Source organism: Physeter macrocephalus, chromosome 10, assembly GCF_002837175.3.
Source record: "Physeter macrocephalus isolate SW-GA chromosome 10, ASM283717v5, whole genome shotgun sequence".
In the NCBI taxonomy this organism is placed as follows: Eukaryota; Metazoa; Chordata; class Mammalia; order Artiodactyla; family Physeteridae; genus Physeter; species Physeter macrocephalus.
This window is the reverse complement of record NC_041223.1, coordinates 69,153,022-69,178,335: the sequence shown is the minus strand read 5'-3', so window position 1 is coordinate 69,178,335 and position 25,314 is coordinate 69,153,022. Positions and strand designations below refer to the sequence as shown.

The 25,314-nt window shown below is 40.5% G+C and overlaps 1 protein-coding gene across 5 annotated transcripts in view; it reads right to left on the bottom strand.

Moving 5' to 3' along the window:
• The window catches only part of MDN1 (midasin AAA ATPase 1), a 164,009-nt gene that overhangs the window by 129,598 nt on the left and 9,097 nt on the right, over positions 1-25,314 (bottom strand). For all 5 annotated transcript variants that reach the window (XM_007126238.4, XM_028494642.2, XM_028494643.2 and 2 more), the window contains exons 3-11: positions 15,121-15,345; positions 14,659-14,766; positions 14,386-14,578; positions 11,362-11,604; positions 10,989-11,120; positions 8,040-8,143; positions 6,069-6,183; positions 2,304-2,497; positions 1,272-1,353 (exon numbers count right to left, since the gene is read on the bottom strand). In XM_007126238.4, the coding sequence (XP_007126300.2) occupies positions 1,272-1,353; positions 2,304-2,497; positions 6,069-6,183; positions 8,040-8,143; positions 10,989-11,120; positions 11,362-11,604; positions 14,386-14,578; positions 14,659-14,766; positions 15,121-15,345 (1,396 nt within the window). The remainder of the gene's footprint in view (positions 1-1,271; positions 1,354-2,303; positions 2,498-6,068; positions 6,184-8,039; positions 8,144-10,988; positions 11,121-11,361; positions 11,605-14,385; positions 14,579-14,658; positions 14,767-15,120; positions 15,346-25,314) is intronic.

The window sequence follows — 25,314 nt, the reverse complement described above, 5'->3', positions numbered from 1 at the left end:
GAGATACATCAGGATATTAACAGTACTGGGGGGGCTTCCCTGGTGGTGCAGTGGTTGAGAATCCGCCTGCCAATGCAGGGGACACTTGATCGATTCCTGGTCCGGGAAGATCCCACATGTCGCGGAGCAACTGAGCAACCAAGCCCACGCGCCACGACTACTGAGCCTGCGCTCTAGAGCCCGCAAGCCACAACTCCTGAAGCCCGGGCGCCTAGAGCCCGTGCTCTGCAACAAGAGAAGCCACCGCAATGAGAAGCCCGCGCACCACAACGAAGAGTAGCCCCCGCTCACCACAACTAGAGAAAGCCCACGCACAGCAACAAAGACCCAATGCAGCCAAAAATAAATAAATAAATTTTTAAAAATAAATAAAAATAAAATAAAATAAAGAAAAGTACAAAACAAGGTTACCTGTAAGAAAGATGAGAAATGTAGGAGAAAGGAAAGGAAATTTCAATGGAGAGAAGAGGATTAAAGGACTGGCAGACAGCACTTCAGAGTTCGGCCGGCTTAAGTGTGTGCTCCAAATGTGGGTTCTTTCTACTCAAAGTTAACCAAACACAGAGAGAAACTGCTAACAAAAATGGGTCACTATTCTCTCCTCAGTCCTAGCTGACAGAAACCAGAACACTTTATAGTCAAAATGGGTTAATGTTTTAACAGCCCAGAGATCTTCAGGCAGCATCACTTTATTCTTAAGCAGGCGGGAATAAATCTCTCTCTGTTCTACTGAATGTGGCAGAGCTACAATTCAATAGGGCTTCCCTCCCATGCAACACATTTTGTCCCCCCGTCCAGCACACAAGGATGTACTTTACAAACCCCACATAAATTTCTCTGGACTAAAGTTAAAAAGACCCTACTGAGGCTAGTGGTGGGATAAGACAAATATAAATATATCAAATAGACTAAGAAATTATATACAGAAATAAATACTAAAGATCTTAGAAACACTTTATATTTTATAACAGTATTATCACCTGGGAGACTTTCTTTTCATTTAAGCTTTAATTTCAGTACTGTATCTGTTTTACTCTAATTCAAACTATACTTATTTGAAATTAGTAGTAACCTGTTTCAAAAACCACAAAACATTTATTATGCCCAATTAGTTTTAAGGCAACATTAGTTCCGTTTTAACTAGCTAAGGATAATAAACGGTACCTACACAAAAGAAAAACTTTCTGATAGCAGTCAAGACACAGAAAATAACAGTGGAAATCAACAGCCTTAAAGAGCACAGAGAAACAAGCAGGAAGACTGTATCTTACCTCTTGAAAAATATTTAATGATGCTGATGAAGACAGACTGTCAAAGCTGTGGGCAATCCTGTTACACCAATTCAGTAGATCCCTTTAAAAAAGAGGGGGGCGGGGGGAAAGAAATAAAAGACCATAGGCCAAAGACATCAAAGGCATCAGAGCTTACTTAGGTCTGGGAACACCTGACAACAAAGACTCTCCTTTTTTTCTGGCAACTGAAGATAAACAGTGTCAGGAAAAAGAATGAGTGGTCCCAGTCCCTATCCTACCAGGAAGTGACCTAGAACTCACTTCTCCCCATCCATGCCAGACAAGGTAGCAGGAGACAGGGAGCAATTAATTCTCAGAGCAAACTGAGGGGAGCTGCCCACACCTAATTCTCATTTCTCAAAGGGCAAGTCAACCACTGAGAACGAAGCCCAAAGGCAGGGAACTCAGTATACAGAGCAAAACCCAAGAGTCTTTTATTTAAGACCCCAAGTGTCACAAAAGGACATCCAGTGAAAGAGCTATGTCAGTAACTATTCCCAACTTTGGCTTTTAAAGTTATTTGCTAAACTTCCAGTTATAAGTAAGTCCTAGGGATATAACATACAACATGGTAAGTACAATTAACGCTGCTGTATGTTATATATGAAACGTTGTTAAGAGTTCTCATCACAAGAAAAAAGAATTTCTTTTTACTGTTTCTTTAATTTTGTACCTATGAGATGATGGATGTTCACTGAACTTATTGCAGTGATCATTTCATGATGTATGTAATCATTATGCTATATGCCATAAACTTATACAGTGCTCTGTGTCAATTACGTCTCAATAAAACTGGAAGAAAAAAGTTATTTGTTAAAGTTAACATAATGTTACCTTCATAAGCCTCCCCATTCAGTAACTATAGATCTCAAAAAGGGCCTGAACACTATGAAGCAGCCCAAACGTCTAATTTCAAAACCTGACTTCTTGTAACCACTCAGTTCTAGCTGCTAAGAACTTCTGAGGAAAGCAGTTTTTAAAATACCGACTCAAAAGTGTTCAGCCCAGTACCTGAGAGACAATTCTCTCCCCTCAAGGCTTAGTCTTTTGTGTTTCCATCTGGCTTCTGAAACTTCCTCGGGTGCCTGTTCCCCTCCAACAGAACTATCACTCAGAGGGTGATGTTTCTCTCCAGTAAGCTGGATGTAAATGTCAAGCAGGTGATCGGTTGCTACCGATAAGCTGGGATATCTATTTTGAAGAACCTGACAGAGGGAGAAAAAAAAGCAAAGAAAATTTAGCAGCAGACAGAGTGATTTTTAAAAGCACACATAAACTGCTGCTGACACTAGTCAACCAAGAATGAATTTTTCTAAGAAATCTGTCATCTTTACCAAGTATAACAACTTCCACCCTCACCCATACCTCCAACCCCTCAAAGACCATGACTTTTTCCTGCCCAGAACTCAGTTATCTGGCAATCTCACCACCTACCACACAGCTTAGGGTAAAGAAGCTAGATGGGAAAGGGGTCTCAAGCAACATAGGCATCCAAGTCCCAGGCACTTACTCATTGAAGTATCCTTCAAGTAATATGTATTCTAACTTTTTAAACACAATTCTAGTACAGTCATTAAGTCATTTCTCAGACAAAAGCAAAGAAGAAGCAGTTAATGGGAAAAGGAAAATTTTTTAAAGCAAATCACAGTAAAAGGAGCTAGTGTTAAGTCCTGATAAAAAGTAGTTTTTATCAGACAACAGAATTTAACAAGCAAAAGATCAAGTCCAATTCACTTTGATAACTATTAAGAATTTTGTGCAGTATAATACTCGGTGCCCATAATATTGGTTCAACGCTTTTATGATACGGATTTGCTAAGTCAAGCCTACTTGAGAAGGAAGAAAAATATCATGTATATATTAGAAATATTATACCCTAATACATTTAAATTGAGAAGTATATCACGATTCCAATTTATATATGAAATATCAACATATTTTGTATGTATTAAAGTTGGAAGGTCCACTAAAATCTTTTAACCGTGTCATCAAGTGGTAGATCTCATATTTTTATTTCTTCATACTTTTTTTTTTAAACTGGAGGATTTTACAACAAATATTATTGAAAACATATTTCAGATGTATTGAAAATTAAGGACAGAAAAAGAGAATAAAAGAATCAACAAATTCAATTTAATGGATACACATGTGGATTTTTCAAATACAGAATATACATTTTTTGTGTACGGAGGGAACATTTTCAAAATTGCCCATATATTTGTGGACCCTGGCTACCATAAACAAAATATAGACTTACCTCCATCACCCCTAAAACAAAAAGTCCCCTTTTGTCATCACTGCCTTCCTCCCCCTCCCCGTCCCTGGAATCCTGCACCCGATTCAGATCTCTACAGTTTTGCTTTCGAATCTATCATACACACGGAATCATACGGGATGTAGTGTGTAGTTCGGTTTCTCTTACTCAGCGTAACGTTTTTGAAAATTCGTCCAGACATTACTGTATGTATCAGTAGTTCATTCTATTTTATTGCTGAGTAGTAATTCCATCATATGAGCATGTATATTTATGATCAAGGTGAAAAAAAAAAAGCTGTTTTTACTTGAAAAAAATTTCTGTTAGGTTTAACACTTTAGTAAGGGCTCAGTTATTTGGAAAAAAAGTTCTGAATAGAGATTTATATGTACCAACCAATTAGTCATTTTCTACCTCAGTCAGAAAACATCTTTTGTTATTAACAGGAATGTCAAAATTTAAACACGATATCACATAATAAACTAATCTAACATGATATGGTTATCAATTTGATATGTCTTTTGGAGATTCATTCCTTTAATAAGCATTTATTAAGTACCTACTTTGTAGCAGGCACTGTTCCAGGGACAGAGAAACAAAACAAAATAAGGAATGGAACCCGTCCTCGAGAAACTCCCCCTCATATAAGAAGCAGATATGAAAGCAAAAGCAAGCTTGCAGCCCAAAGGACAGCATGGTCGGCCCTGCTTGGGAGACCCGGGAAGCTTTCACAGAGCAGGAGAGGCACCTGGCAGAGGTCGCTGGTGACTGTGAGAGGAGACTGCCAGCGGAGAAATCAGGCCATCTCTGGTGCCAGCACGTGAGGCGTCAGGGCACATTCAAGGTGTATGGCGGAGACAAGGTGTGGGAAACTGCTAGGGGTAAGTTCCCGGCACTTACTAGGTATGAGACTAGCATTCTGTGAAGAGCTTGTTCTTTGAAGTGCAATCTGACACTTCAGCAAGAAGTCAAAGCCTTTCCAAGCATAAGACGGCTGCGGTTGGTTGGCAGCAACAGAAACGCAGTTCCTTGTGTTCCCCGTGAGGTCGGCACAGGAGATTATTTTATTTCCTACGTAATACACGCAAGCTTTTTAGCTACCAGTCATTTCTTTAGGAGAGTGTTATTAGGATTAGCAAGTCCAGAAGCTTAAAAAGAACCAGTGAGCTTCTCAAAGTCAGCTACCTAACTACGAGCCAGGCCACTGAAGCGAGGAGGTGTGTGCTCCCGTCGCACTTCTGGTGAGCAGGGTGACAGCCTGCGGACCGAGGCAGAAGTGGGAGGAGGAGCTCTGGCTTACCCTTCGAGTACAGAATACAGTGTGAACAGAGGGGCTGTCACACGTTCTTCTCATCCTCTCAATCCCCAATAAATTACACCTAAATGTGAACTTCAGCCCTCTCCTTCAAAGAAAAGACTCACAATTTAAGTCTGAAAACAGAACATTTAAAGGTCTGCAACAGCAAAAGAAAGAGGAGCACTATGACAAAGCAATACAACAAACGTTTACAAAATGCCAGGCACGGAGTGGATGCTGGGGACACCACAGCGGAGTTAAGTTACTGGAGGAGCTTATAGTTGAGGGCGGCAAGAAGGGAAAAGAAAGACACACAGGACACACAAATACACAACTGGGAACCAGAGTGAGATAAGAAACTCACAAGTGTAAAACAGGCTGTAGAGTTATAACATCACACCATCAAGGCAAGGCTTCTTAGAGATTATACTATCTAGGTTTACCCAGTAATCGGTGAACTCCGAAAACCCCTCTGCTAGTAAATACCTAAACGATAGATAAAATATCTGAAAAGGTTGTCTGGTGCCACTTATTTATCTAAAAACTTATACCAAGAAAGAGGAAAGCATCCCTGCCATGAATGAATGATCACTGACAATGCTTTATTTGCTGCTCTCCAAGATGAAACGTTGGAAGTCGGGACGCTTCCCAAGTGAGGAAGTAGATCCAAGGGGAGACAGGAGGTTGGCAGGGTAAAGCGAGGCACACCTTAGTGATTGCGGAGAACCAGAGATACTACAAAGTAAATCGATGTATAAAACCTTTAAAATAAGTCATCTCAATTTTCATTAATACCCAGATCAAAATGTACATGAAGTTGTTAAGTGTGAAAGATATTAGTTACAAAACAACTTAGTATAAAAAAGATCCTTTGGGGACAACTGGGGAAACTTAAACATGGTCTGAGAATTAAGTGCTACTGAGGAATTACTATTCATTTTATTGGGTATAATAATCATTGCAGTTATATATGGAAATGCCCTTAGAGATGCATGAAAGTATTTAAGGGTGAAATGCTATGAGGTTTGCTTTCAAATATATTAGCAAATAAAAACTACTAGATGAAATTAATATAGTAAAATGTCAGCATATTAACTGTTAAATTTAGAGTGACGAGTATTTTGGTGACTCATTGGGCTATTTCTCCTGTTTACATGTAAGTCTGACACTTTTAATATGAAGAGTAAGAAAGAAAAAGCATTGATACTTTCAAATAACCCCATACCTCATTCAGTTCTGTCTTGTCCATGTTATCCAGGTAAATTTTGGTCCAGTATTTGCCTAGCAGAGTAGCATGACTATTTAGCGGTCGATACCAATTTCCTCCACAGCTCAAGAGTCTATTTCAGAATGAAAAACAGAGTCACACAAAATTCCCAATTTTAATCTTGAATTATGCCCCTGGTTACCCCTTGCTAGACGTTATCTCACATCTGAGTAAAACTCACAGTTCCTTCTGGTGCCAGACAGCACTATGTTGGGCTTATAAGGAGGATGACAATGAAAGGCTGCCACCAAGCCAGGTTTGACTATTTTCCTAGGGGCAGTAATAGGGCTTTAACCAAGTTATTTCCACATCACTGCAAATGATCCTATTAGGCGTTTTGAACTCAACAACATGTTTCCTTTCCTTAAGACGTAACTTCAGGAAAAAGAAAACCTAGTCCAAGACTGATAGCACTAAAAATAAGTTCACTGCTTATTACCAAAAGCAACAGTACCTAAAATTATTTAAAATGCCCAGAAGAGAAGGAATATTCATTAAACACATACTCTGGGCAAGCCATGGGCTTACACCTAAGCCATGTAATTTAATCTTCACAACAACCGCCCTGAGGGGATGACGCCCTTCTTTTCTTCTAACTGTAAGGAAGACATGTAAGGAAGAGAAGGAGAGTAATGTCCCTTGCTCACTCAACTATAACTACAAATGGCAAAGCCAAGAACTGAACTCAAATTTGTGTGGCATACTTCTATGATGTCCCAGGACTTTCTGGGAAATGTATCTAGCAGGAAAGAACTTCACCATCACTGTGAATAAAATCAGGGTCTATTAAAACTAACAGGGCCTAGCAAGGTCTTCCTTAGAACTGTTAGCTCTGCATTCCATCTGGAAGTGAATGTTCACAGAGGTACAGTAAACACTAATATAATCACTAAATACAATGTGGCATTATTTTCACTCTTGGCCATTTTAAGACCTTAGAGAAGCTGTACAGTTATAGACAAGTAGTAGGAAATAAATCACTGCCTTCACATTATTTTAAAAAGTAGACAAGGACATATACTAAGTTTGCTTAGGTTTTATTCCTTTGTTGATGTTTATATTCAATGAATTTTTTTAAATGCCTGAAGTCTACATGGCTTTATCATCACCACCATCATGGCTGGGCACTTAATATGTGACAGGTCTTTAGTCACTTCACCTAACCTTCATAACTTACACCAAGTTGTAAAGTAGGTGTTATTGGCCCCATCATAATCAGTCAAGAAAGGTACACACCGGTACAAAGTGTCATTATCAGGACTCAAACCCAGGGCTATCTGACAACAGTCTTATCTCTGATTATGTTTGAAAACATGAAAACAAGACAAAGTTTTTTAAGACTGGTTACTTATTTTTAAGTGGGGGAAAAAAAACACTTTTACTTTCTAAATTAATTACCTCCATTAGAAATAGTCAGGAAGGGACTTCCCTGGTGGCGCAGTGGTTGAGAATCCACCTGCCAATGCAGGGGACACGGGTTCGATCCCTGGTCCAGGAAGATCCCACATGCCGCGGAGCAACTAAGCCCGTGAGTCACAACTACTGAACCTGTGCTCTAGAGCCCGCAAGCCACAACTACTGAGCCTGAGTGCTGCAACTACTGAAGCCCGTGTGCCTAGAGCCCATGCTCCACAACAACAAGCCACTACAGTAAGAAGCTGAGCACCGCAATGAAGAGTAGCCCCCGCTCACTGAAACTAGAGAAAGCCTGCATGCAGCAATGAATACCCAACACAGCCAAAAATAAATTAAATTAATTAAAAAAAAAAAAAGTCAGGAATGAGAATGTTGAATCTGTCATCACTGCTAACTAACCTTGCTTAAAATGGGCCCAGAGAACTCTATTCCAAGACTTCTGTACTCAGCACTCTAGCTTGTGGACTTAGGAAGAGGCTCCATCATGGGAATAGAAGGGTTAATGGGACATACCTCCTGGTTGCAAAGAACTGAAATCCAGGAGCCACTTTCAGACAGTCACCTTGGCCAGGAATCAAGAGCTCTCCATTCTCCAAGAGAGGGATCAGCACGGAAACCTAAATCACAAAACCCCAGTGATAAAGCTATTAAGAGAGAAGTAACAAACAAGAAAGAAAAAAAAAACCCTCTTGCCAAATGATGAACACGTCCTTAAAGGAAACCCTACTTCTCACAGCATGAACTGGGGTCAAATGCCAGGCGGGAATACTGGAGCCACCTACACTCCAGCAGAGCAACTTATTCATTCAGCATTCACTGAGTGCCTACTATGGACCAGAATCAAGCAAGACAGGAAAAATCCAGACATGACTGAGACTTTACAGCCTAGAGTCTGACGGGAGATAGCCATGCAAACTACCATACAGCATGATCGGTATGACCCCCCAAGGGGTGTACAAAACGGTATGTGAAGACAGAGGGTGGCTGTAGATCAGTGTGGAGTAGTTTAGAAGCAGGGCAGTGAAGCCATTCTAGAGGTAATGACATTCACTGAGTCTGAAAGTTTGAAGAGGGATCAGCCTGGTTTGTTGGGAGAGCAATGGCACATTTACTCTAGGCAAAAATATTCAAATGGATAAAAATGTATATGCCTAGGAGCATGGCATGAGAGGACTCTTATGGTTAGGGTTAGGGCAGAACGTGCATATGAAGCAGTGGAAAAATACTAGGCTTAGAGATAAATGATAAAAGGCCTTCTGTGCTGAGCTAAGGAGTTTGAATTTTTTTCATGAAGTTGTTGAGAGGATTTTAGTCTGGAGAAAAACCTAGTTTTTATTTTAGAAAATGAACTGTGCAACAATATGGAAGGAAGATAAACTGAAAGAGAGCCAGCCTGGAGGGAAAGAAGTGAAAAAGGACACCATTCAGGTAACAAAGGTAAGATAGCAGGATAGATTAGACAGACAGACAGATAGATAGATAAAAATAAGAAGGCCTGTGCTAAGGCAGTGGGCTACGAGGGAACAGAATAAGAGATAAGGAAAAAGTACTAAGCAATATCAGACTAAGTGAGGGGGGGACTAGAGGAAGGAGACACATCACAGTTCTGGCTTGGAAATTGTGTGGCAGGAAAGGCTGTTGCAGGAAAGAGCAGATAAGGTTCATTTTGAACATCCTGAACCTGTACCTGCTAAGGAAGATCCAAGTAGATATTTTTCAAGAAAAGTATGGACTAGACATATGGGTCTAGGGGATGTGAGTTTATAGAAGTTTGAGGAAAAAAAAAAAAAAAAACAGTAAGAAGAACAAAGAGCCAAGGAAGAAGGTTCTAAAATATCAAGGTAATTTTATTAACCATCCTTATTTCATACATGGCTAGGAGATGAAAGGAAAAATATTATAGGGGCAACTCCAAGATAACTCCAAAACTTGAAACAAAAGACAACCATCCTGAATGAGATCTATAAAAGCCATAAAAGCTACCTTAAAATAGTAATTAGTTAGCAATTAGCTGAGAAGTTCTGGAAATAACAAAATAATAATCAAGGGTCCAGGTATGTTTTAAAATAAACACAACTTCACTATAATGATGATGAAGTTTAAATCAACTGAACAGCATACCCTCTGAAACCAAATGTATTGATAGTAACAGAAGGGGAATGGTCTACACAAAATGGAACTCAAAGTACAAGAATTTTCTGATGTTTACCAGACGTTGCCCAAGGAAGATCAAGACAGAAACTAAGTTTGGTCTTGAAATCTGGACTTGGTCATCAAAGAATGTACTTGGCTATGGCAAAGGGATAGATCCCTAGGCCTCATCATGACCTGAATGGAATATCCCTTATGTTCATCTACCTTCTTTGGCTCAAATTCTATGATTCATAATCCTAATGACTCCCCAGGTAACCTGATGTCTGAAAAAATTGCCCAGGAAAGAGAGCTATAGAAAGCACTAAGACTCAACAAATACTTTTTAAAGTTGGCCTTGCAGTTTATAATTCAGTTTTATTTTTAAGTCTCATTGGTAGTAGTCATCCTTTAAGAAATGAGTCTCCAGCCCTATAAAACTGAGTATTAAAATCTTAGAACATAGTGGTCAAACTAAGCCAGTAACCCCATTACATCTTTACCTCACCAGACTCTAAAATATGTATGTCATAAGACACACACATATTTATAGCCCCTACTTCCCCATACATTTCCCTAAACCTAAAGACCTTTCCCACCTCTCCTTCCCCCTCCCCCCTCTCTGTCTCCTCTCTCTCTCCAATCCAAGAGGGCAAAGTCCATATACAGGTAGCTTTAGGGTTCACAGTAAAAGAAAATTAAAACCAATCTCAGGAAAATCTACCCAAAGGAAGATTTTTTTCATTCTGGAATACATTTTTTTGGTCATAGTTTACAGAATACAGAAAAAACATGGACTGCCTCCATAGCTAAATTTTATACACATATAAAAGTGATCTTTTTGAAGTCAAAAATATACATCCAGTTTATTTTCCTTAATGGAACAAAGACAAGCAGGCTCTTATTATATCATCTCTTCTTTCATCTGTCCTCAGCCCACTGCTCTACAAATGCCATAGCTAGGGAGCTGGGTCTCAAAGTTCTCAATGTATATGCAGCATGGATTAATAAGATGTTTCCCACCAAACCTATTCTTGGAAAGTCTGCGAAATTGGTCACATTTTCAAATAAAGGAGGAAAAAAAACTACTGTGAAATTGATCACATATTCAACTATTAAAGGAAACAGTACAAGCAGAATTTTAATAATTTTCTATCAAACAAGAGATCAGCCCAGTAATCCAAGAACTCAAACCAGATTAGGTAGGTAACCAACATACCATCTCTAATGAAATACCTATGTTGTTTAAATAATCCACCAGAATCACTATTAACACAATTCTCATTCTCTTCAAAGACGAGAAATTAGCGAGTTACTAGGGAGGTGACATACCACATCCAAGGGGGCATAGTCAATATCCTCCAGAAGGATCCAGTGTCCATTTGTGGCCGCCTGTGTCAGGGTACCAGGCTGCCACACAAACTCTCCTGGGACATCTGTGCAGCGATACATTCCCAACAGCATCTGCAAAAAGAAGATGAAGTAATTATTGAAGGCACACACCTGAGGAGCCAATGCTACATCCTGCGATTAGTTCCATTAAACTTCCACAGGGTTATAACAGGTAGCTGAGGTTTTACAGCGTGGTCCCCTCAGTTATGAGGAAGACCAATAAGTATTCTCATATTCTCTTAGCAAAAACAATATTTTAATGCAAATATTCACAAGTATGCTCACCAACCAAAATCTGCCATTTCTTACTTACCTTACTGTCGGTCTGATCTCCAAGCTGGACTTTGAGAAGCTGAGGGGGCTTCCTTCTACCTGTCACTGCAGCTAAATGTTCAACTAAGGAAGTTTTCCCACATCCAATTGGTCCTTCCAACAACACAGCATTCTGAGAAGCCACTGCCATAGCCAGGGTCTGAAGATTTTTGCAGACTGACTCAACCAGCACGTAAGACCTAAAGGCCAGCTCCTGTTCGCGAGAAGAACTCCTACTACTGGCCTAAGGAGGCAAGTGAAAAATAAAAGGCATATCAAAAAGAGTCTTTCCATCAAAGGGCACAGGTTAATTTCTACAACAGTGCTTCCACCGGCTTTTACATAAACCTCTGCCAATAAATTGGTAGTATAGGACCTATAATAACAACAAGTATGTTATCCAAAGTAAGGATCTGACTTTTTCACTTTCCTTTCTCCCCCCACACTCCAACTCTTGGGAGAAGGGTGGGAACTCACTAACAAATTTAAGAAAAAGTCTCCCAAACTTTAAGAAGCCACAAAAGTTGACACACAGGGCATGGGAGCAAACCTCATCTCTCATGACTGGATTTTTGTTTTTCTTTATCTTACCAGATTCTAGGATTTCACGTCTAAGATCAAGAATGCACAACATACTTATGAGATCATCAGGGGAGTAAGGACACTAAACGGATACACTATAAAATTGTTCAATTTTTTCCAGGTGTAATAAAGAGTTCTGAGAATTTTTTTAAGTCCTTTTTTTCTTTTTTTAAAAAATTTTATTGAAGTATAGTTGATTTACAATGTTGTGTTAATTTCTGCTATACAGCAAAGTGATTCAGCTATACATATATTCTTTTTCATTATGGTTAATCACAGGATACTGAATATATTTCCCTTATATTATATATACATCCTATATATAATAGTTTGCATAAAAGCCTTTCCTTTTACACACACACACACCTACAAGCATACCTCAGAGATTTTGCAGGTTGAACTCCAAACCACAGCAATAAACCAAATACCATAATGAAGCAAGTCACACAAAATTTTCAATTTCCCAGTGCACATACAAGTTATGTTTACACTACACTGTGGTCTATTAAGTGTACAATATAGTTTTATGTCTCAAAGACAATGTACATACCTTAATTTAAAAATACTTTATTGCTAAAAATGCTAACCATCATCTGAGACTTCACCAAGTTGTAATCTTTGCAATAATAACATCAAAGACCACCAGTCACAGATCACCATAACAAATATAAATAATGAAAGTTTTAAATATTTCAAGAATTACCAAAATGTGACACAGAGACACGAAGTGAGCAAATGCTGCTGGAAAAATGGCACCAACAGACTTGCTCAAGGCAGGGCTGCCACAAACCTTGTTAAAAGAAAAAAATGCAATATCTGAGAAGCACAATAAAACAAGGTATGCCTATATTTAGGTAAGAAATGATGTGGTATCTGGGAGTTGCTTCAAAACAATATGGTGTGAGGACAGTGTTCAGAAATATAAATGCAACATAACTGATCATGAATTTATAATTACTGAAGCTGAATGATGGGTACATGTGGATTCATTACACTATTGTTTCTACTTTGGAATACGTTTAACGTTTTCCATAACAAAAAATAAAATAATAATAATAATAATGCACCCAATATGTTTAATGGGTAGTTTCAGTTTTGCAAGATGAAAAAGTTCTGGAGTTTGTTTGCTACCAATGTGAATATACTTAACACCACTGAAGAGCACACTTAAAAATGGTAAAGATGGTCAATGTTACATTCATTTTACCACAATTTAAACAAATTTTAATAACAATGGACCTAATATGACACAGAAAAAAGGACCTCTTGGAAAAGCACAATGATTATTAACTTTTAAGGAATGGTAAATTCTCAAATATAGCTTGTCCCCTAAAGATATGTGAGGACAAAATGAGATTCAGGGCTGGAAGTTCTCGAACTTTTTGCAGAGCTGTTACTCTTAGCAACTGGCAGGCAGGCTGGGCTGTAGCTCCATTCTGCACTTCTGCCCCAGTGCTCTGCCACTGCCACCCAGTATATCAAGCCTACCCCAACCAGAATCCTCCCTTATGTTAAAGTTCTAATGCTCCAAACCTAATCTATGTTAGGAGAGTGGTTAAAGAGGGGTGGGGAGGTCTTCCTAACCAGAGGGAAACACGAGGCGCTTTGGAAATGCTGGCGTCCCAGTGCTGGTGACAGAGATATTTAGTTTATGAATAATCATGCAGCTGTACACTTAAGACATGCACTTTTTTATACCTATATTATACTTATCTTTTTAATTTTGTACTTCCCAGATACAAACTGGTAGTTCAAGGAATGACTCAGGACTTGTTCCAGGAAGAAAACTGGGTGGGTCTGACCATCAGACAAAGTGACAACTGACTAAAGACTGCTGGGGAAAAACAGACTGGTTCCCAATGTTCCCAGATTATGGAACCAGACTCTGATTTACAAGACTTTCCAAAGTGTAGTCTGGAGGCACACTCTTGGAAAGGTCATTTGCTATGGCAGGGGAAGAGTTCACTACAGATGCTAGCCTCTCGCATAACAGGCAAAGAGAATATTCTGACAGAAAGAGGCCGGGGAGTTATACCTGGGCCTAGCCCCATCTCTGCCAAAGGACAGCCCCCACAGGTCCTGGGCAAGTCATTCTGCCTTAGTTTTACATAAATATGGTATCACAACGTGGGCCACCCAACTTCAAACAGTTGCCGTAGCAAGTAAATGAGGTCATACATGGAAGAGCTTTGCTAAAGTTAAAAGCTTTTGCATAGGCATCATTACAATTTCTGACTTCACACTAAATAGGAACAAAGTGACTATCAAAGAGGAGGGTCCTGGGTGAATTTCTCTTACTCTCTCCTTGAACACTTCTGTAAGTGGAACAGTAATCTGGCAAACTCGATTTGGCTCACACCTAGAACACAGAGCCCAGCCAAGGAAAAATGCACACTCAGTGTTTGGATGGAAGAGGGCACACACGCCACTGCTGTCAACATACCTGCTCTCCAGGGGCTGGCGGCTGCCCAGGCAGCACCACACCACAGACAGCAGTCACCCTGGAGGAGAGGTCAGCGGAAACAAGGTGTCCTTGTAAATACTGCAGCTCCTTCTCCTTATGCCAAAGGGAGGCTTCTGGATTGGCCAACACCAAGGCTTTCTCTAAGTCCTGCAGCTGGGCCTCTTCTAGTAACCTGAGGAAAATGAGGATCTCATCAACTACTCTAATGCCCAGTAAAGCCACATCGAGATCTCCAGGAATGCTCCTGCTTACCTTAACCTGAAATGGATCAGTTCCTCACTATTAAAAATCTTCTTAAGGAATGATAACTTGTGCTCTTCATTCATACAGGTGACCAAAGAAAGACAATTGGCTGTGTACCTGGAGAAAACCAAAGTATATAAAGTCAGGACCTGCAGCTGATTCTAAAGAATAAAAAAATTTTGCTAGCCAACTGAACACTAGAAAAGGAAATATTATAATTAACACAGGGAAGGGTAGAAAACACAAATCAGGCAAAATAAATTCACCTAATGGAACACAAAACAATGGAATTCCACTCATACCATCTGATTTCTCTCTGAAATGACACATGAAAGGGAGTAAGAACCCCAAAGGGACCAGAACAAAAATGACATCTTTTAAAAGGTTTCCCCTCCCTCCTCATGCACACAACTCCAGACTCCCTCAACCACCCCCACACCAGAAGCACAGAACAGCCTGACAGCTACGCACCAGCGGACCAAGGTGTCGTGGCTCCTGAGGAGTGGGATGCACACGCTCCAGTCCCAGAGCTCCCGGAACACAGACTGCTCTCGCTGCAGAAACTTGTAAGCTGCTTCCATTAGGTCCCGGAGCTTCATCCGCCTGCGCCCATACCGGACTGGATTTGCATCTGAGCTCTCTAGGAAGAGTCTTTGAAAGACTGGAGAAGTGTCCTTGAAATACTTCAGGGCAAACCTTCAGAAAGAAAAAGAACTTTCATTGCTTGGTAAGAATATCGAAGTATACATATCCACTTAATGAGACAACGGAACATAACAGTAACTTCCAAGGGTTTGAGAACCAAAAGAGATGAATGCTTAAAGCCACCTAGTCCTAAGATTATATTCTGTTCAAGTTCAGGAACCAGAATTGCAGCATGAGATATCTAAGAGGAAACAAAAACCACAAGAACTTACCACGAGTGTTTACTACTGAAAATAAACTCATTTTCAACAAATATTTATTGACGTCTCACTATGAGTGAGACACTGTGTTTCAGACACTGTGTTAAGTCCTGGAGGTACAAAACCAAGAAGATACTTTCCTTGAGGAGCTTGCTATCTAGGAAGGAAGAGAGTCACAGAAACAACGAGAGGCACAAAGAAAACAGATTCAACTGAACCTGGGAGAGTCAAGAAGAGATGCTTTGGCTGCACCTGAAAAGATGAAGAGGTGGGCTTCCCTGGTGGCGCAGTGGTTGGGAATCTGCCTGCCAATGCAGGGGACACGGGTTCGAGCCCTGGTCTGGGAAGATCCCACATGCCGTGGAGCAACTAAGCCCGTGGGCCGCAACTACTGAGCCACCGCGTCTGGAGCCTGTGCTCCACAATGGGAGAGGCCGCGACAGTGAGAGGCCCGCGCACCGCGATGAAGAGTGGCCCCCGCTCGCCGCAACTGGAGAAAGCCCTCACGCAGAAATGAAGACCCAACACAGCCAAAAATAAATAAATAAATAAATAAATTTAATTAAAAAAAAAAGATGAAGAGGTGATCCTCATGAGAGGCAGTAAGATTGGAAAAGAGGGACAAAAAGCTACAAGACATACAGGAAATAATTAACAATGGCAATAGGAAGTCCTTCTGCATCAGTAATTACTTTTAATGTAAATGGTTTACTCACAATCAAAAGACACAGATTGGCTGAATGGATATTAAAAAAAAAAACAAAACAGCATCAAACTATATGCTATGTACAAGAAACCCACTTTGGAACTAAGGCTACACATACGGTGAAAGTGAACAGATTAAAAAAAAAGTCCATAGAAATGGTAATCCAAAGAGAGCAGGAGTGACTATATTAATATCAGTCAAAACAGACTTTAAATGGATAGAATGAGATAGACGATCAATAAGGAAATAGAGGACTTGAACAACACTATAGACCAAAGGGACCTAACAGACACATACAGAATACTCTACCCAGCAACAGCAGAATATATATTCTTCTCACATGCACATGGAACCTTCTCCAAGATAGGGCACATGTAAGGACACAAAACAAGTCTCAACAAACTTTAAAGTACTGAGATTACACAAAATACCTTTTGTATAATAATACAAAATATTACAATAGAATGAAACTAGAAAGCAACAGCAGAAGGAAAACTGGAAAATCCTCAAATATGTGGAAATTAAACAACACACTCTTAGACAACCAATGGATCAAATAAGTCACAAGGAAAATCAGAAAGGACCTTGAAACAAATGAAAAGAAAAATACAACACACCAAAACCTATGGGATACAGCAAGAGCAATGATAAGAGGGAAGTTTATAGCTACAAACGTATATTTTAGAAGATGTCAAGCTAACAACCTAACTTTACACCTCAAGTAACTAAAAAAAGAATAAACTAAACCCAAAGCTAACAAAAGAAAGGAAGTAATGAAGATTAGAGCAGAGATACAGACTAGAAAAACAACAGGGAAAAAAAAATCAACAAAACTAAGCGTTGGTTTTTGAAAAGATCAAGAAAAGTGATACACTCTTAGGTTAACGAAGAAAAAAATAGAAGGCTCAGAAACCAACAGAAATGAAAGAGGAGACATTACGGATGCCACAGAAATAAAATAGACTATAAGGAATACTATGAGGGAATTCCCTGGCGGTTCAGTGGTTAGGGCTCCATGCTTCCACTGCAGGGGGCATGGGTTCGATCCTTGGTGGGGGAACTAAGATCCTGCATGCCACATGGTGTGGCCAAAAACAAAACAAAACAAAACCACACACAAACACAAAAAATTAACAGTTGTTGGTACAGATGTGGAGAAGCTGGGACTCTTGTGCACTGTTGGCAGGATAACATGGTGCAACTCCATGGAAAACAGTACAGAGGTTCCTTTAAAAAAAAAAATAGGGGGCTTCCCTGGTGGTTCAGTGGTTAAGAATCCACCCACCAATGCAGGGGACATGGGTTCGAGCCCTGGTCCAGGAAGATCCCACATGCCGTGGAGCACCTAAGCCCGTGCGCCACAAACACTGAGCCTGCGCTCTAGAGCCCGCGAGCCACAACTACTGAGCCCACGCACCTAGAGCCCGTGCTACGCAACAAGAGAAGCTGCCACGGGTTTCCCTGGTGGCGCAGTGGTTGAGAGTCCACCTGCCGATGCAGGGCACACGGGTTCGTGCCCCGGTCCGGGAGGATCCCACGTGCCGCGGAGCGGCTGGGCCCGTGAGCCTGCGCATCCTGAGCCTATGCTCCGCGACAGCAGGGGCCACAGCAGTGGGAGGCCCACGTACCGCCAAACAAAACAAAACAAAAAAAAACAAAAGAGAAGCTGCCACAATGAGAAGCCGGCGCACCACAATGAAGAGTAGCCCCCACTCGCCGCAACTAGAGAAAGCCTGCGCGCAGCAACGAAGACCCAACGTGGTCAGCCAGCCATCCATCCATAAATAAATAAATACATACATACATACATACGTTTTATTTAAAAAAATAATAATAAATAGGGACTTCCCTGGTGGCACAGTGGATAAGACTCTGCTCCCAATGTAAGGGGCCTGGGTTTGTTCACTGGTCAGGGAACTAGATCCCACGCGCATGCTGAAACTAAGAGTTCACATGCCACAACTGAGGAGCCTGCCTGCCACAACTAAGACCTGGCACAACCAAATAAATAAATAAATATTTACAAAAACAAAACTAGCATATCTTTTTTTCACCACAAAGCAAACATACTAATTTAATTAGATTGAAATACAGTGAATCACAAGATGCACTTATCCATATGGCCCAGCAATCCCACTTCTAGGTATATAGCAAAAAGAACTGAAAGCAGGGTCTCAAAGAGATTTTTGCACACACATGTTCATAACAGCACTATTCACAATAGCCAAGAAGTGGAAGCAACCCAAATGTCTTTCGGCAGATGAATAAACTGTGGTATATACATACAATGCAATACTGTGTAAACTTAAAAAGGAAGTAAATCCTGTCACATTCAACAGCATATATGACCCTTCAGGACATTACACTAAGTAAAGTAAGCCAACCATAAAAGGATAAATACTGTATGATTTCATTTATATTAGGTATCTAAAGTAGTCAAATTCACAGATGCAGAAAGCAGAATGGTGATTACCCGGGGACTGGGGGGAAGGAGCACAGGGGAATTGTTTAGAGAGTATAAAGTTTCAGTACTGCAAGATGAAAAATGTCTGGAGATCTGTTTTATAACAATGAGAATATATTTAACACTACTGAATTGCATACTTAAAAATGGTTAAGATGGCAAATTTTATGATTTTTTTACCATAATAAAAAGAAGTATGTGCATTTTTAAGAATGAAAATAAACTTTAAAAACTTAAACATACTCTACAGAATTTATGTATACTGCAAACATGGTGATTCTCAGTAGATTCAGGTAGTAAATGATGTAGAAGCACATCCTTCTTTCTACTGTACTCCTTGGCATGTTGAGTAGAAGGAAACCCAGGAAGTGGGAAAAGGAATCAAAGCAAACTCCTCTGTGCCCAGTATGTACTGGTCTACAATGAAAGCTATTGGTTTGGCTCTTTCTGTACTCTCATTAGCCCGGTCTACTCTGAAGTGGGACTAGAACAGGGAGTATGTCACCAGTTGGTATTATTATCCCAAATGTAAAGCTAAGGAAACTGAAGTGGTTAGTTTATTTGCTCAAGGTCACAAAGCTACTAAGTGTAAAGAGGCTATCTGAATCCAGGCTTTCCAACTCCACAATCAGATGTGTGATTCAGTTGCTCTACTACAGACATGAAGAAAGTGGATTTATCAAGAGTTGGAGTTTTCTAGATAGATAAGAACACTGAACCGACGGACAAAAAAGCAGATATTAATAGAAAGACAGCAACCATAAGGTCAAAAATAGAATTTTAAGGCACATAAGGAAGGTACAAACTGGAAAGAGCTGATTAACAGGAAGAAAGAATTGGCAGTCCCAGTGAGGAGAAAGACTAGCGTGTTAAATGAACTAGTGGGATAGGAGATGGCAGTCTGGGAACGGAGCGTTTGAGCCAGTGACTTGTAAGGTGGTGGTGCAGATGTGAGCTAGACCCAGGGTGTGACCACTGCAGTGAGCAGGGTAGGTGAAATGAACACAGAAGTCCACTGGAGATTAACTAGTCAAGGAAGAACAGAGTCAGCACTGCATGGATATTCCAAGTGTGACACAGGAGCTGGGGTGGGGAAGAAGACGATGGGCCGGTTGCCAAGTTCTTCAAAGAAGGAAGAGGAGCTCGGAAGTTCATCAGTGATCACAAGAAAGCATCAGCAGAAAATAAAGCAGAAGATGGCAGGTGTCTGGGTCACCAGACCCAGATGGACAACTGGGTCTCAGGAGATTCAGCCCTGGGGACTTCCCTGGTGGTCCAGTGGTTAGGACTCCCCACTACCACTGCAGGGGGCACAGGTTCAATCCCTGGTTGGGGAACTGAGATTCCGCATGCCGAGCAGCACAGCCAGGAAAAAAAAAAAAAAGAGATTCAGCTGTGGCTTGGAAGAAAGACATGGCAGCTGTGGTGTGGGAGGCTGCTCGTCCACTAGCTCATGGGCAGCTGGTGTTGGCAGTGCACGTGGAACCAATGGGCAGCAACAAACATGTAGGAGATAAGCAGTAACCAAGTCATCAACCCGACCCAAGAGGTCTTTGAGGATAAGGGGAAATGAACAGAGTGGACTGGCAATGGCTGTAAACCTGTGGAGCAGAAGACTTCCCTTATAGGGGAAACAGACTGTGGTCCATTGCAAGTATACAAAAGGAGGATGGGTTGATATTCCCTCCTGAGCTTAGGTGACTACAGCACCCTTTTCTCTAGAGACCCATCATTTTCAGAAAGTGCTCTAAAATTCTGATCCAGGCAGTGATGGATGGACCAGTAAAGCATACTTAGGCAGAGAATAACATGATCAGATTTTTCCCTGGAGAATATTCGAAGTCTATGGAGAATGGTCTCTTTCCTGGGATAAAACAAAGAGTCGTAAGGTCTAAAATACAACAAGGAACACTATACAGTTAAACGTCTAATATTGGATCAGCCACTTACTTGGGCAACGCAGCATCTAGAAGTAAGACCTGTGGTCCAGTTCTGGCTCTGACACTTAGAACAACTTAGTTAACTTAGTTAACCCTTCTAAAGATTTGAAATGGGACTAAGAGTGGCTGAATATATCACAGTACAAAGATTAAAAAAAAATGTTTATCTACTTACTTAAATACTCTAAAGTCTGCATAAATATGTTATTACTAACATATCACCATTCTGTTCCAAAATCCACACACCTAATTCCCACGGCAGAGCCACAGATTTTCATGCCCAAGGATGTTCAATGTCACGTTATACATCAAAAATTCAAAAACAGGGCTTCCCCGGGGGCGCAGTGGTTGGGAGTCCGCCTGCCGATGCAGGGGACACAGGTTCGTGCCCCGGTCCAGGAAGATCCCACATGCCGCGGAGCGGCTGGGCCCGTGAGCCATGGCCGCTGAGCCTGCGTGTCCGGAGCCTGTGCTCCGCAACGGGAGAGGCCACAACAGCGAGAGGCCCGCGTACCTCAAAAAAAAAAAAAAATTCAAAAACAACCTAATTGTCCAACAAACGGATAAGAAGTGGTAAAATACTACACAACTTTTAAAACAACTTTATTTAGTGATGCAAAGATGTCCATATGTGACTAAATTTAAAAACAAGATGCAAGTTAAAAATTATAATATGTGTTTTTATTAAAATTAGTATATAGTCAAATGTTTGTTTTTAGATTTTATTAAAATTTTATTTTGAAAATATGTGCACAAATGTTCTAAAATTTGCTGTGGGGACAGTTGCACATACCTGTGAATATACTAAAAACCACTGAATTGTACACTTATGTGGTATATAAGCTACATCTCAATAAAGCTATTTTTAAAATGTGTGCACGTAAATATATCAGTGTGCACACTCTCAGATGGTGCAAGAGTAAGAAAAAGAAAAGGGATTTGGGAGGAAACATACCAAACATAGCAGTTATCTCTGGAGAGTAGGATTTCAGGGTGGAGAGGATCTTTAGCTTTTTACGATTCTGTATTATTGAGTGTTACTTGAATATGTTGCTTTTGTAATTAAAAGAGGATGCTCTTTTCCTCAGAAAAATGCCGCCAGAATAAGTAAAATAATTCTTGAAAGGGGAAAAAAGTCTAAAATTAAATGTGTGTTACCTTTACAACATTCCTGAACACAGTTTTGAAGCAGAGTTTTATAAAAGCATAATTACTTTTGGTCCCTCATTCCACTCTATGCCAGCCTGATTTCAGCATGATTGTCCATATATATACAGCACTTTACACATGAAGCATGCTCTACCATAGCATTCCACCCGCTATTGTTCACAAAAGACCATTACTAGGCCCACCTATTATTGCTCTTTCCAATCAAAGACATAGCACTGATGTGGATCCACACGTCCAGGACAAACTGACAGCAAATGCAAAACTGAAGCCAAGAAATTAACCCAGTACAACCCAAAGGAACTTAGGTGATTACCGTAGTCCCCCCTTATCCACGGGGGATGGGTTCCAAGACCCGGAGTGGATGCCTGTCACCACGGATAGTACTGAACTCTGTACATACTTTTTTCCTACACATACATGCTTATGATAAAGTTTAATTTATAAATCAGGCACAGAATATCCGAATTGTCAGCAACACTACTGTGCTTTGGGGCCATTATTAAGTAAAATAAAGGTTACTTGAACACAAGTACTTTAATACCACAACACAGATGACTACTAAGTGACTAGTGGGTGAGTAGCAAATACAGCAATGGATATGCTAGAGAAAGAGATGATTCATCCCTGGCAGGACAGCACAAGATTTCACTATACTACTCAGAACAGCATGCAACTTAAAACTTATGAACTGTTTATTTCTGGAATTTTCCATTTAATTTTTTGGGGTATGATTGACTTCAGGTAACTGCAACCACGGGAAACAAAACCACAGATAAAAGGGGACTGCTGTATTATTTCCCTCCTGGGAGTATAAATATAATCATTAGCTATAACATGCTGTTCAGATCAAGTTCTGTGTAAATCAGTCAACAAATACATGAATGGCTCAAACAGGATGAGTGGGCGGCACCACCAAGTAGAAAAAAAGAGCATGGGCTTTGGAAGCAGCTAACCTAGGACTGAATTCCAGCTCTGCCACTTTCTAGCAAAGGGACTTCGGGCAAGTTATTTAGCATCTCTGAGCCTCAGTCTCCTCATCTGGAGAATGGGAATAACACCTGACCTCTGAGGGTTGGAGACAATGCCAATGAAATGGGACAGTGGTTGCCGTAGTCCTCATCATTAATGAAAGGCAGTTTCCACAAGATTTGCGTGCCACGGTTGAAAGGACAGTGTGTTAGAGGGACTCGCAAGGACCAGGGAGAGGAGAGAAACAAGAAAGGGGGAGCAAACTAAAAAAGCAAAGAACTAAAAGATGCAAAATATAAGCGTAAAAAGTACAATCAGAACTTAAAAGTAAGGTTACACTCCTGAGAGAACACTAAGGGGAAAAAAAAATAAACACACAATGTAGTATTAACCATCTGAAACATCTACAAAGCTACAGCTGAAGAAGTCCAGGAACACAAGAATGGAAAGTTAGGAACAGAACTAGATGATTATTCAAAAATAGAACTTTGAAACCTAAACTAGTATAGCAGAATAGAGAAAGCATCAACAGACCAGGAGTGTTCTCACAGAGTCCTGCTGAAGAATCTGCCAAAGAATAAAAAATGCATTCAAGGACCGCAGACGTAAAAACAGTAATGAACAAATAACAACAACAAAATGGTAATTATGTGAGGTGAAGGATGTGTTGACTAATGTTACTATAGTAAACATTTCACAATATGTGTATCAAATCGCCACACTGTACACCTTAAACTTACACAGTGTTATAGGTCAATTATATCTCAAAAAAGCTTAGGGAGAGGGGGACCAGTAATGAACAACTAGCATAAGCAAAGGAATAAAAAGAAATACCTTGTGACTACTGAGATACCTGATGGAAACTCCAAATAGGTATGCACCCTGGCCTCAGAAAGAGGTGTGAACCCGAAAATGAATGTCATTAGGACCGAGGGAGCCCGACTGGGTCCCTCCTCCCCAGTCTCTCTTCTCTAGAGTTTCACCCCATCTCACCTCTCATCTGTTCTTTCTTCCACTCCTCACTCTTCCTCCACAATCTGCACGTACGAAACCTTCTCTAATTTCCAAGAGGATAACACACTCATTTTTCTTAGTTTAATGATTTCCTTGCTTCCCTTAAGTATTTGGCTCACCCCTCTATTAATGTAGTGTATCCTATTGTTTGCAAATACAGAAACTCATTGTGTTTGACTTTCTCACCCCCATGATGTGGCCCAGAGCTTAAAGGGAGGACTCATATTTACCTACTGAATAAATGACTGCCTCCTATGTAAATATATTAGGTATATTCCTAATACATTAGGTAAATTCCCAAACAGGAAATTTAGAGCACGAGCCAAACTAATCAGCTACATTTCTTAAAACTAAAAATCGAAATCCCATTCCACATCACTACCTATATAGTTCATTTCATATCATGCATTGACTCATCATTTACACACACTTACACATGGTTTTTTGTTGTTTTTTTTTTTTTCCTTGTTTTTAAGTTACTCCATCACGGGCACCTTTGTGGATGCATTATATCATTTCTGGAACAAGGTGAGAACATAAGTAAAATATACTGCCTTGGCAAAAAGAAAAGAAAAAGTAGGAGTGTGCCTCACATTCACTGAATATGAACATAAAATGTGAAGCTGATGGGAAAGCAGATGTAGCCAATCCATCATTTTAATGATTCTCAAGCACAGCCCTAGAGCACTCTACCACTAAGGCTTAAGAGAAGTGGGGTTGAAGTCACTCACGCGTCAGTCCTTCAGGGTAAGCACAGGACAGTAAGCACACCCTGTGAACCCGTACCACAGTCAAGCACACCTAAGTGATTAAAGCTCCCAGTGAGGCCACAATCCAGATCCTCAATCAACCCAGAGGATAAGCTCCTGATACCTCGTACGATGGTGATCTTTAACTTTGCTGTATATGTTTTAGTCCCATCAAACTGGGCCCTTTTTTTTTTTGCTACTCTTTTAGAAAAGCTCACACAAATTATGATTTCCCCAAGCCTTCATTTCTTATTACCTCATCCAAGGACCAGACGAGAGATTATACTTCCAGGAAAGTCAGTGTACTTATTGTGCTGACGAAGACTAATAAGAGATGCTCTACTGAGTGAAGTCAGTCAGACAGAGAAAGACAAATATCATATGATAGTGCTTAAATGTGGAATTTAAAAAATGGTACAAATGAACTTATTTACAAAACAGAAATTGAGTCACAGATGTAGAAAACAAACTTATGATTACCAAGGGGGAAAAGGGGGAGATAAACTGGGAGACTGGGATTGACATATACACACTACTGTATATAAAAGATAACTGATAAGAACCTACTGTAGGGCTTCCCTGGTGGCACAGTGGTTAAGAATCCGCCTGCCGATGCAGGGGACACTGGTTCGAGCCCTGGCCTGGGAAGATCCCACATGCCGCGGAGCAACTAAGCCCATGCACCACAACTACTGAGCCTGCGCTCTAGAGCCTGTGAGCCACAGCTACTGAGCCTGCGTGCCACAGC